This window comes from Lepus europaeus, chromosome 1 (assembly GCF_033115175.1).
Source record: "Lepus europaeus isolate LE1 chromosome 1, mLepTim1.pri, whole genome shotgun sequence".
NCBI lineage: Eukaryota > Metazoa > Chordata > Mammalia > Lagomorpha > Leporidae > Lepus > Lepus europaeus.
In genome coordinates this window covers 125,502,707-125,515,576 of record NC_084827.1, presented here as the reverse complement: position 1 = coordinate 125,515,576, position 12,870 = coordinate 125,502,707, and the positions used below count along the sequence as shown (strand labels likewise).

The 12,870-nt window shown below is 35.6% G+C and overlaps 1 protein-coding gene across 2 annotated transcripts in view; it reads left to right on the top strand.

Annotated features, from left to right (window-relative positions):
* Nucleotides 1–12,870, top strand: part of PDE1A (phosphodiesterase 1A) — a 265,269-nt gene that overhangs the window by 181,819 nt on the left and 70,580 nt on the right. For both annotated transcript variants that reach the window (XM_062188736.1, XM_062188745.1), the window contains exons 4-6: nt 1,702–1,768; nt 4,961–5,077; nt 5,885–6,025. In XM_062188736.1, coding sequence (XP_062044720.1) covers nt 1,702–1,768; nt 4,961–5,077; nt 5,885–6,025 — 325 coding nt within the window. The remainder of the gene's footprint in view (nt 1–1,701; nt 1,769–4,960; nt 5,078–5,884; nt 6,026–12,870) is intronic.

Here is a 12,870-nt window from a genome sequence, read left to right as displayed (position 1 = left end):
ATTGAGTACTTATTAGATTAACCTAAGCATTTATATCACTTACTCTCCACAAAAAGCTTATAATTATTCTCATTTTCAAATGAATGATATTAAATAGCTTTTCAAAGGTCACACAGCTAGTGACTGGCTAACTTGTGATTCAAAGCATGTGTTATCTTTTGCTGTATCATACTGCCTTTCATACCATGAAGTGAAACTGATTTAATGTGAATTAAATGTTTTGTTGTTCCTGATTTTCATATTGAAAATCACTCTACTTGCTACCCTTCAATTTCCCTTGCACCGCCTCCATTTAGTAAAAATGACTAGAGAAATAGAAAAATCTGGTTGTTTAAAAAATACAAAAAACCCAATAATACCCACTGTTGACAGTAATTACTATCTAAATCTTTTGTCATGGGATTAGTAGTTTCCTTGCTCTGTAAGAAGTAAGAATAATTATACCTATCTTAATGGCTATAATTAATGTATTTTTATTTATAAACTGCTCAGAAATCTTAGAAGAGGGATAAGAATAAATTTTTTTGTTGTCTGTGATCACCCACACCCAGAAATGATTTATAATCATTTAAAATAAACATAAAACTAAAGCAACAGTGTCTCTGGGATAAATTGGGAAAATAGTTGATTAAGGAAGCATAGGCTAGAGATCTAATTAAACAATATTTTAATTCTGAACATGCAAGAAGATTAAAATTAGATGACCAATTACTTGGTTTTAATTTTTAAAAAATGGCCTTTATTTAGAAACTATTTAACGTGGCTCACAGATTTTGCTATAAGATTCATTGACTTGAAAAAGATTAATGTCTTCCACAGGCATTGTGGCGGGAAAAGTTGCACAAGATAATCTAGTAATAGGATTTTTCTCAAAGTTTAGGAACATGATTAACCATTTGAATTGTTTCTTCCTAGGATTTTATGGAGGAACCATGTAGCTATCAAAGTCCCAAACAGAAGCCTATGCTATTTCTATACAAGTGGCTATTGCATTGATTCTATTTTTATATGAACCCATGGAGGGGGTTCTTTATTTGGTTTATGTCATTTTGGTTGTCCATCAAAAGGTGGAAAGATCAAATAAATCCCTGATTAATAAAAATATTTCATGGATACTATTACAGAATGGAAAGAACAGTATTTTCTTTCTGAATAATCTTTCTTAAATCATATTGAATGACAATTTGAACAAACAAGCAATTTTTGCCAACAAGATCTCCCTGAATATCCTTAACAAAAAAAGTCATGTAAATTATGATGAAGCTACATGTTCCCTCTTACAATTTCAAAAAAATCTATAAAGGAAATATTTTAATGACATTCAACTTCAAGACTAAAAATTGTGGCACAAAAATAATATTCAGCTGTCATGGATATGTTAGAACATTAGAAAGTATTCTTGTGCCATAGGCAGAGTACAGTCTTCCTTTTTAATAAGATTAAGTCCAGGAAAAAAGATCTTCAGACAGAAACTAAAATCACATTAACTTTATAGGCTGGTTATGAGTAGATAAAATACTGTTAACATTTGCCTAATTATGGATGCTCTATATATAGTGACTATAGTTATCCTTGGCACAAAAGAAGTTTGAAACTAGTGATAAAAGGTGAATGACTCAAGCATGATCTGTACCTCTACATTTAATACATAGTTAAAAACTTTGAATACATGATTTTATATGCTTATTTTTTTTTTTTTAGGATGTACAGAAAAACCTATCATATGGTTGGATTGGCATATCCAGCAGCTGTCATAGTAACGTTAAAGGTGAAATAAATTCAATTATTTTCTTCCATAAAATAGTCATTTTAAAAATCTTCTGATGGTTAGGAGAAAATGAAAATAGGCCTCTGTTACAGCCTACATAATGGAATGCAAAAAATATTTGTACCATTTACAAAAGTCGGTGAATTCTGAACCATGGACTCTTTGTAAACTTGAGGGAGGATGTACGTACACTGACAAACTGTATCAAAATATATGCATCTGTGTGTGTGAATGCGATTTTTCCCATCATGTTTTATCTAGGTGGATCTTGAGTTCCATCTTGAGCTGGCTCTAGTACCTGCGAAAACATAAACATACTTTGTTATGTATAGTATTGAAAAAGTAAATGCATCATAAGTTAATGCTATTGTGAATTATGTTCAAAAGACAAAACAGAGAAGAAAATTAGACTTTCAAATCTGAAAAAGAGTAAGATCCAAGAAATTTAAGGGAAAAAAAAACAAAAAACCCATCTCTTATGTCTGAGGCCCAGTTGCAGAATTTCACTCTGAAGCTCTGACATGAGGAAAGTTGTTGGCTGTCTTGTCTCCACGGTGTGTGCTTGTGATAATATTTCTACAGAGGCACTTGATGGGCTTATTTTTCTAAATCCCTCATTTCTATGACTTGATTTGGTTGGGGAAATTTCAATTTGACAGCTTCGTCGTGGTTTTCCTGTATGAACTCAAAACCAAAAGGATATTGGCAAGAAAAGTCCTTGGGTTGCCTTATTTCTGATTTATTACACTATTTTCCTATTTTACATTTGCATGTCTTTTTTGTTGTTTTTAAATTTCCTTTCATGTACCCTCTTTGCATTTATCCCTCCTCTGCTGCATTAGATTTCCGTCATAATCTACAAAAGTAGTACATTTTTCTTTTTACGTTTAGGTCTCTAAAGTTGTAACACAGACAGGTATATAACTGAAAGGTCACATTAGAGAATACTAATTATTCCTCAGTTCAAGTCACCTTGTGTTTCCTATTATTTCCTCAACTATTGGAAATTATTTTTATTTTCTTTATTTGCATAATCTCTGCTTAGAAATCGAGTAATAAAAATATGTTGGTACGAGAGAATGTAATAGATTTTCTAAAATGTACTATAGTAAAAACACGTGAATGCACACTTCCGAGGAGATGTCTGCAAGTAAAGCAATTGTCGTCAAGTTTCTATTTTCTGAGAAACCTTACCTTGCCTGTTCTTGACTTGACCAAGGAAAAGCCAAGCATCTGTCATAGTTTACAAATGTAAATCTTCACTGTTGATAAAAAAGAGGAGGGGAACTAACCCTCTGCTCATTGGGAGACCCCTACTTGGAACTATAAATAGCAACCTTTCTAAGAGTTTGAACTAAGTCTTCCCTGTTAGTATTGAAATTCAATAAAAGATGTTAGCCTCATTTGAGCTTTACTGGTGGTAAAACTCCTGCTAACAGAACTTGTAGAAATTTTTAATTTACCAAAATATAAATCAAGTGGTTGGGAATGAAAATGCAAGATTTTAACAATGGTATTCAGGCAAACCGAAAAGTATTTTATGGATGTTTGTTTCCAAGTGCTCAAAGGGGCTATTTGAGGCAATTGCTATTGTTTCTCATAGGATTCATTTTAAAAATAAACTTGAATACTTTTTATCACATAGTTAAATTTTTATGCACAGAGAGTTGAACTCTAAAAATTTGTTAAGCAAATGAAATTCTAAACTGTGCCTATTTGAATTCAAAATTAATATGTAGCTTTAAGACTGAGCAAACGCTAGGCATTCAATGCTAACAGTTTCTGATCATCTTTTAAACTGGCAACTGTGATTTTTTAGGTTTAAACAAAATGAACAGGCATGTGGTAAAGTTTGCTGTCCCTGCTCACTGTCCTCTCACATTGTTGTATGTACTTTCCTAGTGCATATTTGCCCAACAGGCCTGCCTGCTTCTCTAGGGAACTGGATGAAATGCCAAAATCACTATCCTGCAACTCAACCACAATGCCCACTTTTTCTCACCATCTGTCTCTAGAGAAAGGTGATATTGGAAGTGACCCCCTAAAATATATATGAAAATGTGGGGTGCCACATATGCTATCGAAATTTGGGGTGCCAGACAATATCACCATATGCTTATTAATAAATCCCCAATATTAATAAGCCCGAGAGGGTTCTTGCCTAATATTTAAAGAAGAATTCTAAATAGCGGCATCAATAAACAAGTCAGCATGGTACATTTTAGGCTTTTACTTAGTCTGAAAGATGCATAGGAGAGTGAGAGCTTTATCTAAGAGAGAGAGGGGTAAATCTGGGTTCATACCGAGCACCAGGAACCAGCCACGTGGAGGAGCATCTAGGCCAGGAAGCCTAGGGCGGGTGGTCCGAAGGCCACGCACCCTGGAGGCCCAAGGGAAAAGAGAAAAGGGTGGGACACACCATGTCCCAGGCTTTTAACCTACTTCCAAAGGGGAGCGGTTAATTAACCTGATTGGCCGGTGGGCACTCAGGTGTGACCAGGTAGGGGCATGAGGTCACACAGGGGGCGTGGCGAAGGTATCAGGTAGGGCGTGAGGTCACACAGGAGTGTGGCGAAGGCGTGGTCTTCCAGCTCACAAACCTAAACAACTTTCAACTGTATGCCTGCCTACTTCATTAGGTATACATGATTTAGCCAAGGTTCAAGTAAGCAGTAACAAGGTGGTATATACTCTGTCCATGGTATTTGCCTCTTAAAAGAAACATAAGATATCACAACTTAAAGCCAAATGGCTGACTGTTACAGTGAAATGTTAAGCAATGTAGCAGGTGGGTGAGTGGGAAAGAGAAGTTGAAGTCCCCTTCCTTTCTCCATCACTTGACACTATCAGGCATTCTACCTTAAAACGAGAGCCACTCTGGAAAAATGATTTATGACAGAAAGTTGGAGAGATTAAAGATAATGCTAATATTATAGTGTTATCTAGCTTATTACATCATTTTAATAACCTTGGAATAAGTGGGAAGATCTCTGTGCTGTATTAAGCATTATGGCCTCACTTTTGTGGACTCCTGGATACTAAGGGGCCCTGTCATTTCAGACTATAGTAAAAATATACTATAATGTGACATGCTGAATTGAAATATGACCTGTCATATGTACAATACCTAATCTTTCCAATATTTTATGTAGAAATATTGCCACCTGAAATTTTTATTCTTTTTTTCTACAGGATGTTGATAAATGGTCTTTTGATGTATTTGCCCTAAATGAAGCAAGCGGAGAGCATAGTTTGAAGTTTATGATTTATGAACTGTTTACCAGATATGATCTTATCAACCGTTTCAAGGTCAGAAACATGGGACAAAGTGAAATGCTGTTAGATTTGGTTGCTTGAATAAGAATGAAGATGCAGAACATTGAATCACTAGTCAATTCCTTTAGAATTTTCCTAGTTAACCGGTCACAGAACAAGGTGGATGAATTTACCACATGGTAGAATCATCCCTCCACAGCTTGTATATCCTCCTGGAGATCATGGGGCCAAGATGGCCTCATCCCAACAAGATACCAACGTCCTCAGAATTGCTCATTGAACATTAATGTAGAGATTGGAAGCCATGTCTTAAAGAAATAGTATAGATCTCCAGGGTACCTAAAACATTGAATGAACCTTTATTGGTAGCTTTGCTCAAGCTTATATAAAGGGCTTCTAATTGACTTCATTTAGAGCCATCTAAACAACAGAGTTGGTCCAGATTTCTGAGCAGTCTGCAGTCCTGTAGAACTATGGCATTTTTAATGCCAGAAGTACTAGGGGTGGGGGGGTTGTCCCTTTTAACCCTTTTATACTACAGATAGAAAATTTAACTCCACCTTATGTAATTGGAGATTTTTACCCCTTTAAGAACTGGTCGTCTTATTTGACTCTGAAAGATAGACACATTTAAAGAACCATAGTGTGGGTAAGATTGCTATTTAAATACTTGGGAGTTACCATCACTCATCTTAGGCTTGAAAGTTAACACATTAATGAAGTCGTTTTTCAGAACCATCTGCATTGAGCTTAAAGACATTGCTGCTTATATTGCACTCACTTCCAAACATTGTGCCACTTTCATAGTCAAAATGTAATCATAATTATTACTTTCCACAGATTCCTGTTTCTTGCCTAATTGCCTTCGCAGAAGCTTTAGAAGTTGGTTACAGCAAGTACAAAAATCCATATCACAATTTGGTTCATGCAGCTGATGTCACCCAAACTGTGCATTATATAATGCTTCATACAGGTATTATGGTAAGAACATCTTTATAACTGAAGTTTTTTGGTTTGGAAACAACAAATTTCATTCTCCCAATCTCCCATTGTCTTTTTTTAAAATATTTTACTTATTTGAAAGGTAGAATTACAAACAGAGGAGGAGAGACAGAGAGGTCTTCTACCTGCTGATTCACTCCCCAAATGGCCCCAAAGGCTAGAGCTGGGCCTATCTGAAACCAGGAGCTTCTTCTGGGTCTCCCACATTGGTGTAGGGGCCCATGCACTTGGACCATCTTCCACTGCTTTCCCAGGCCATAGCAGAGTGTTGGATCAGAAGAGGAGCAGCCAGGACACAAACTAGCACTCATATGGGATGCCAACACTGCAGGCCAAGGCTTACCTACTATGCCACAGCCTGCGTTCCACCCCCATTGTCTCTTTTGTGCCCATAGAAGGATTATCAGTAATAATCTTTTGGATTTTGAGGTTTATTGAGTTATTTAAAACATTTTTCAAAATGTATTTTAACTTGGTGAAAAAAAAAAGATTATTCCTAGGGATGCATTGCAGTATATGAGTTTTTTAAAATTGAAGCACTGTACTTTGTGTTTGTAAATTTTCCTATAGGAATCAAAAGATGTGACCCAGAGGAGGAGTCTTCTAAATAAAAATTAGGTGCTTTTTCTCTTTTTAATTATGTTCTTCTAAACTTTGTAGATTTTTCTTTTTCTTGTGTTGCTAGTTATCAAATTTTTAATTGGGATTTGGGGAAATTATTCATGTGAATTCTTCCAAATTCCCTTTCCTCTTCTTTGCATATGAACAAATCCTGTATGAGTGAATAAATGATTCAACAGTGCAAGTACTGGGGTGACAGTGAGTAGAACAGGAACTCTGGGACAGCTTCAACTTTCTGTAATGTCTTATATCTCAGGATGACCCTAAATGTGAAAGGGGGGCATCTTTTTTCTGAAGGTACCAAAAATAAGGGGGTTCAGAGGGATATGAGCCATGTGAGAATCCCAGATACTGTTTCCTTCTTGGTTCCTCATCTGTCATTGTAGGCTGAGATAGTTTGATAATAATGCATGTAAATTGAATGTTCTGCTTCACCCCATAAATATGCACTACCAATCTCTTAGGGTTTGGGAAGTCCAATCCTTTCTACTGGCAAGAATCATTAGCACTCAGGTCTGTGTACTTTATATTCTTGGGAGTCCAAATATCCTTAATACTTCATCATTTCCAATGGCATGGGGTCCTAAAGATCTTGAAAACTCCCAACAGGTGCATGATTCTCCAAATTTATCACATACAGAATTTTTCCTCATCATGTCATCCCCCCACTCCAAGAAAGAGTACCTTCTGGTTTATTACACATAGTGCCCATTTGCTATGATTTGGTCAATAACATCTCATATGGTGACTGAAGAAATTATCTGTTCATCTTTTTCTTCCTAAATGTTCCAGATTCATCAATGCTTTGGGCCTAGATCATACTCCTGTCTCTTCTTCCACATATCTATTGACCCAAGACAAATCATTCCAAAGCATAATGGATTAAAATCATATTTTAGTATTGCCTCTCAAGGGTCTGTGGTTAGAATGGACCCAACTAGAAGGCTGTCTTTGGGGTCTGTCATGTGATTGCCACCAGTCAGTGACCATGACTGATGACATCTGAGGACGTTGCTAAGCAGGATATCTAATGGTTCACTAGTGTGGCTGTCTTAATCTCACTGCAAATCTATAGAAATTTATATTGTATGACAAGTTCATGAAGTCACATAACCTGCTTGGGAGCTAAGCCTTATCTTTAGGCGGACATAAATCTCAGAAACTTCACAAGACAGTGGCAAAACCCTTCTTGTGACCTTCTGTAAGGCTGAATTAGATGTGTTGTAATCAGGTACAATATGTTTCCCCATTTAATATGTACACACAGATACCACTCATCTGAAGTGAAAATGGGCTAGATCAAACACATCCTGGCTAGTCTCAGTCCTTGACTGAAGTTTGTTCTTCCTTTATTTCAGTAGTTCAATTTGAGATTGAAAAGAGGGCAACAGTAGTTATTAGTTATAAGTACAAATGCTAACATCCTATGATATAAAACTATAGCCTAAAAATATTGTAAGCCTTTCAACATAGCATATGTGACCTTCTTTACCTGTTTCCCATTCCAGAGTAAATGTGTGTGCATACACACTCACCAAGATTACTTTAATGACCTTTTTGTTTAATAAGGCTTCATTGTCATAGCTGTCCTTGAACTCATTGTTTCTAGTTAGTTTAATATGCATCGTGTATTCCTGTGAAGACAAAGTGCCTCCTGGCAGCTGCAGATGCTGTTATACTTGGGCAAAGTTACTTCAATGCCTTACTGCTTAGAGCTGCTTGCTTTTCCTTAAGGCCTTTGTCGTGAATCTGATAGCAATTGTCATGTCACGTGCTTGGCATTTCCTCTTTCCTGAAAGCTGTGACTTTGAAGAAGTTAGCTGAAAAATGAGATATTTAAATATCACTGAAATGTAAACTGAACTGAATGCTTTTTTCAGAACAAGATGGAATGGAAAAGCAATACTTACTTCAGCATAAAATACCTGTTTTAATTATGAAGTACAATGAGAAAATATATACCATTCAGGATTAGAGATAAGAATTTTATCATTTCAAAGTGTTTCTATTTTAACTACATTTTTGTTTGTTTGGTTTGACACAAGTGTAAAGGGTTCCAAATAAAATGTCTTACTTCAGCTTCTGTTGTCTGCTCAGAAGGTGACATTGAAGAGGTAGGATATGTCATAAGGGGGTTTCAGAATGTTTGTAGAAACTGCCCGTTATGAAAAAAACTGTCCATGAATACAATTTTTGCACCAAAACGAACTTATTTTTAATCTCACATTTGCAAAGACTTGGACATTCTCTCCTATTACTGGGTAAATAGAGAAATTCAAGTCTATAATGTGATCTTTTTTATACAAGGGAGATGTTGCAGAACAGAACAAACTATTCCCACTTCCTTGGGAAGCTGGGAAATCTGGCCCAGCTGGCATGACTCTTGGAAAGTTGAAGATGTTAGTAAGGTTCACATAGTCACTTTCTGAGAAGGCCAGGATTTACCAAACATTGTTATTTCCCCTAATTCAGCAAGATTGACTTGGAAAGTTGGGTTACATTTTACTCATTCTTTTGTAAGAATGTGTCATGGGCTGTTTACTCATCAATAGCTTGGCCATTATAAATGTGATGATGGTAGAACTCTAGTGTTATCCAGGACCAATAAAATATATTTAAACAACAGAAAAAATAAGAAACTTTACAATAAATAGTGAAATGAAAGACAGAATGAATTAATATATTGATATAGTTCAAAACTAGGTTACACTGCCAATTTTCCTATTTTGGGGATGTTATTTTAACAAACTTTTCTCTACACAGAAAAGTGGTGTGTGTTTTTATTTTCATGAATATGGGAGTGTTAGTTCCTTGAAACAGAAAAGCATTGTAGAATGTTCATTTAGCTAAAACTCTTCAACCTTCCTCACTGCTCAGGTCCGATAAGACTAGTCAGTTACTTTGTGTCTTAGTTGGTGCCCTGCTATTAAAGGACAGCCCTATCAGTATGATATTCATGGAGCACTCCAGTGGCAGCCCAACACTGGCAGGTGACTAATACATGCTGTCATCTGCAAGATATTCAGGACCACTGCCTAAAAGGGATTGCAGTGAAGCCATGGTCTTTCTGTTAATGTCACAAGGGATACCAGCAAGCCTGAGAGTAGACAATACAGACAAGAGTTAAAACTAGCAAACTTACTTCCATTTCTCTCCTTTTGTCACTTAACATGTAGTCCTGTGCCATGGTGACAGTGATGTATAGTAATTCAGTCCAGTCATTTTAAAGAGCAAAGGCTTTACAGAACTGCCAAACTCCTTCCAGCTTGTCGTCTTGGACATGAAAACATACACAGACCTCAGCCAGAGAGTACATGCCTTTTAGGACTCCTGACACTCCTGCTTCTAGCCATAAGAGTAGAAGAAATAGTGATGATTTGAAGCTGTTTCTTTTGGACATTTTAGTACACTGACTACTTGTAGAAGTGGTCTCCATGCTTTGAAATGATTGATTAGGAAAAAAAAAATCTACAAAAAATTTGAGAGTTTGTGTTTATTCTATGAACTATATGGAAATGCTATTCCTTTAAATTACTTTTCAACCAATGCTGTTTGGAAGAGCAGCAAGAGTGAGAGCTTAGCAGAAGACAAAGGAAGTAGAAGATAGGAAGTAGCAGAGCATGGTTTCACACCTAACTCACTAGCTTGGTTCTCCCTCACTAACTTATAGTCAGTAACACCAACTACAATGGCAATGAGGAGTCAATAAAATCATATTTGTAAGGCATCTAAACTAGCGCCCAAAACATAATAGCTATTAATACATACATTATTGATAATTAACTATAATTTACTTGCTTTCCATACTGTAAATTTTAACAAGCTACCTCAGTCTATGCTATGAGCAGAAAAGTGTCCAAACCCATAACTTTGGGCAAAAGTTTTTAATTAAGCTCTTTTAGAGACATCAGAAACTAAAAGTCAATCTGATTTTCTGACCTGAAATTCTCCCACCCTATATATACATTGACTTTCTTACACACACACACACACACAAACACAAACACACACATACACACAGTGAGAGAGAAATTCAAATGTGAAATTATATTAGAAGTTTTAAAGCAAAGCTCTATTAGCTTTTATCTGTGTGCATACCTGCTAAGTTACCTAAAAATTCTGCTTTTGAAACTTTAGAAGGTTCAATACATTGTCTCCCTTGAAATGTGAATATTATTACGACCCGTAGAATCAGATTTTGGGTTGAATTCCTGCTCTGCCATGCTATGTGCCCTTTGGCATGTTGATCCAAATTTTTAGGACTCAGATTTATTATCCATGATATTAGGATAAAACTATTACCTAGTAAATAATATGTCCAAAATGAGACCACTTAACTGAAGCATCCAGTTAATGCTAATTTTCTCCCCTTCCTTTATGTCATTACTATATATGCTGTTGTTGGCAGCTCATACTGGTTTGTAATGTAATTTGAGGACAGCGCATTTTAAAGTCAGTGTACGGGAGCATTTCTGTAGGCAAAAAAATGCAACCTACAGTATAGATGAGTGCACTATCTTGATTGGTTATAGCTTTATTTCTGCTCATTGGAAATCAGAACCTCAGACTTGCACCTAAGATATGGTTGGGAAGAGTGATATGATTCAGACTAACTAAAAGCCTAAAATGTACCATGCTGACTTGTTTATTGATGCTGCTATTTAAAATTCTTCTCTAAGTATTAGGCAAGAACCCTCTCAGGCTTGTTCTCTTTGGCTTGTCTTCACAAATCATTTACAAAGTCCATGAATTTAAGCATCTATTTTTTGAGTTATCATTCTCATTTAACACAAGTGAATTCTCATTTGATGTAGAGTGAATGAACACCTAAGGAGGTAACAATAAATTCAGAATTCTATTCTCATTAATACAAAATAGACATATCTTTCAACCAGGTGTGACAATTTGTTATTTCTTCCCAAACTATTCTGTAGCATAAACTTTATAATTAATGTCATAGTGTGGCAATAAATAAGTAGAGTTCACAGACTAAGTGCTATTCACAGGAGGCAGAGATTAATTAGAATAAAACCAGAAGATGCATTTGTAATTAAATTTTGACAACTGAAAGATGATAATTTCAAATACATGTGAGCTAATTTGTAATTAAATTCCATCTCAATTTTTTTAATATTGCAATTTCATATCCTGTATTATCATAGAAAACATTGTTACTTTTTGTAAAGCCACAGTTAAATCTGCAAATTCATAACCAATAAGACATACTCTAAGAAATTAGGTGATTTTTTTTTCCAGGAAACAATTTTGTCTAATAGAACCATAGGTTTCTTGGGGCACAAATGTTGGTTTAACTTCAATTGCTATTCATTTCATGGTGTTTAATTCCACAGTCTCACTGGGGACATTGGAGGCTCAGTCCCAGTTCAACCTATTACAAAGGCCATAAGTAAGGTCGCTTTCCTCCTTTTAATGACTCACAATTAACTGTGTATATAAACACAGAACAGCTTGTTATATCAACTCCCTTTTGTTTTGAAAATCATTTCTGCTTTAGTCAGCCAGTTGTGAGGCATTTATCCTTTAATTGTTAAAATATTGTTAAAATATGTTAATAATTATTCTCCAGATTTAATGCCTTGAACCATGTATTTAACATAGTAAGTTAGTGAAAAGACCTCTTATCCCGTATTTTACTATATGACAAGATTCTGGACAGGCGCAGTTAACACATTGATTCTCAACCACTTTGAAATCTCATGGGGAATGATTACTAAATTTCATTTTCATGAAAATTGCAGCGAGAGGGTAAATAACTTACTTTCCTAAGTATCCACAGAGATTTAAAGTCAGGGTTGTCTTTTCCTACAGTCTCTTTTCACTATTCCCTACCACTTATTTCTTGTACAATGCGATGAAGCTCAATTCAACAAACATATTATGTTTCTATTATGCACCAAATACCATAATATATTCTTTGAAGGGAGAAAAGATTAACAAGACTATGTTTTTCACAATTGTGGGAATCAGCATTGTTGCTGCCTTCATTTTTAACCCATAAACCTACAATGTCTCTTCCTTCTTGCCTTTCATACAAATCCAAATTCATCAGCTCTATTAAAGGTAGTCCATCAACTCTTCCTATACTCTCCGCTTTTCAATCTCACTTCATTAGCCTTTCCGACACAACTGTACTTTCAGCAATGCTACTTCAACAGATTGTACCTTTAGTCTTTGAATTTTTA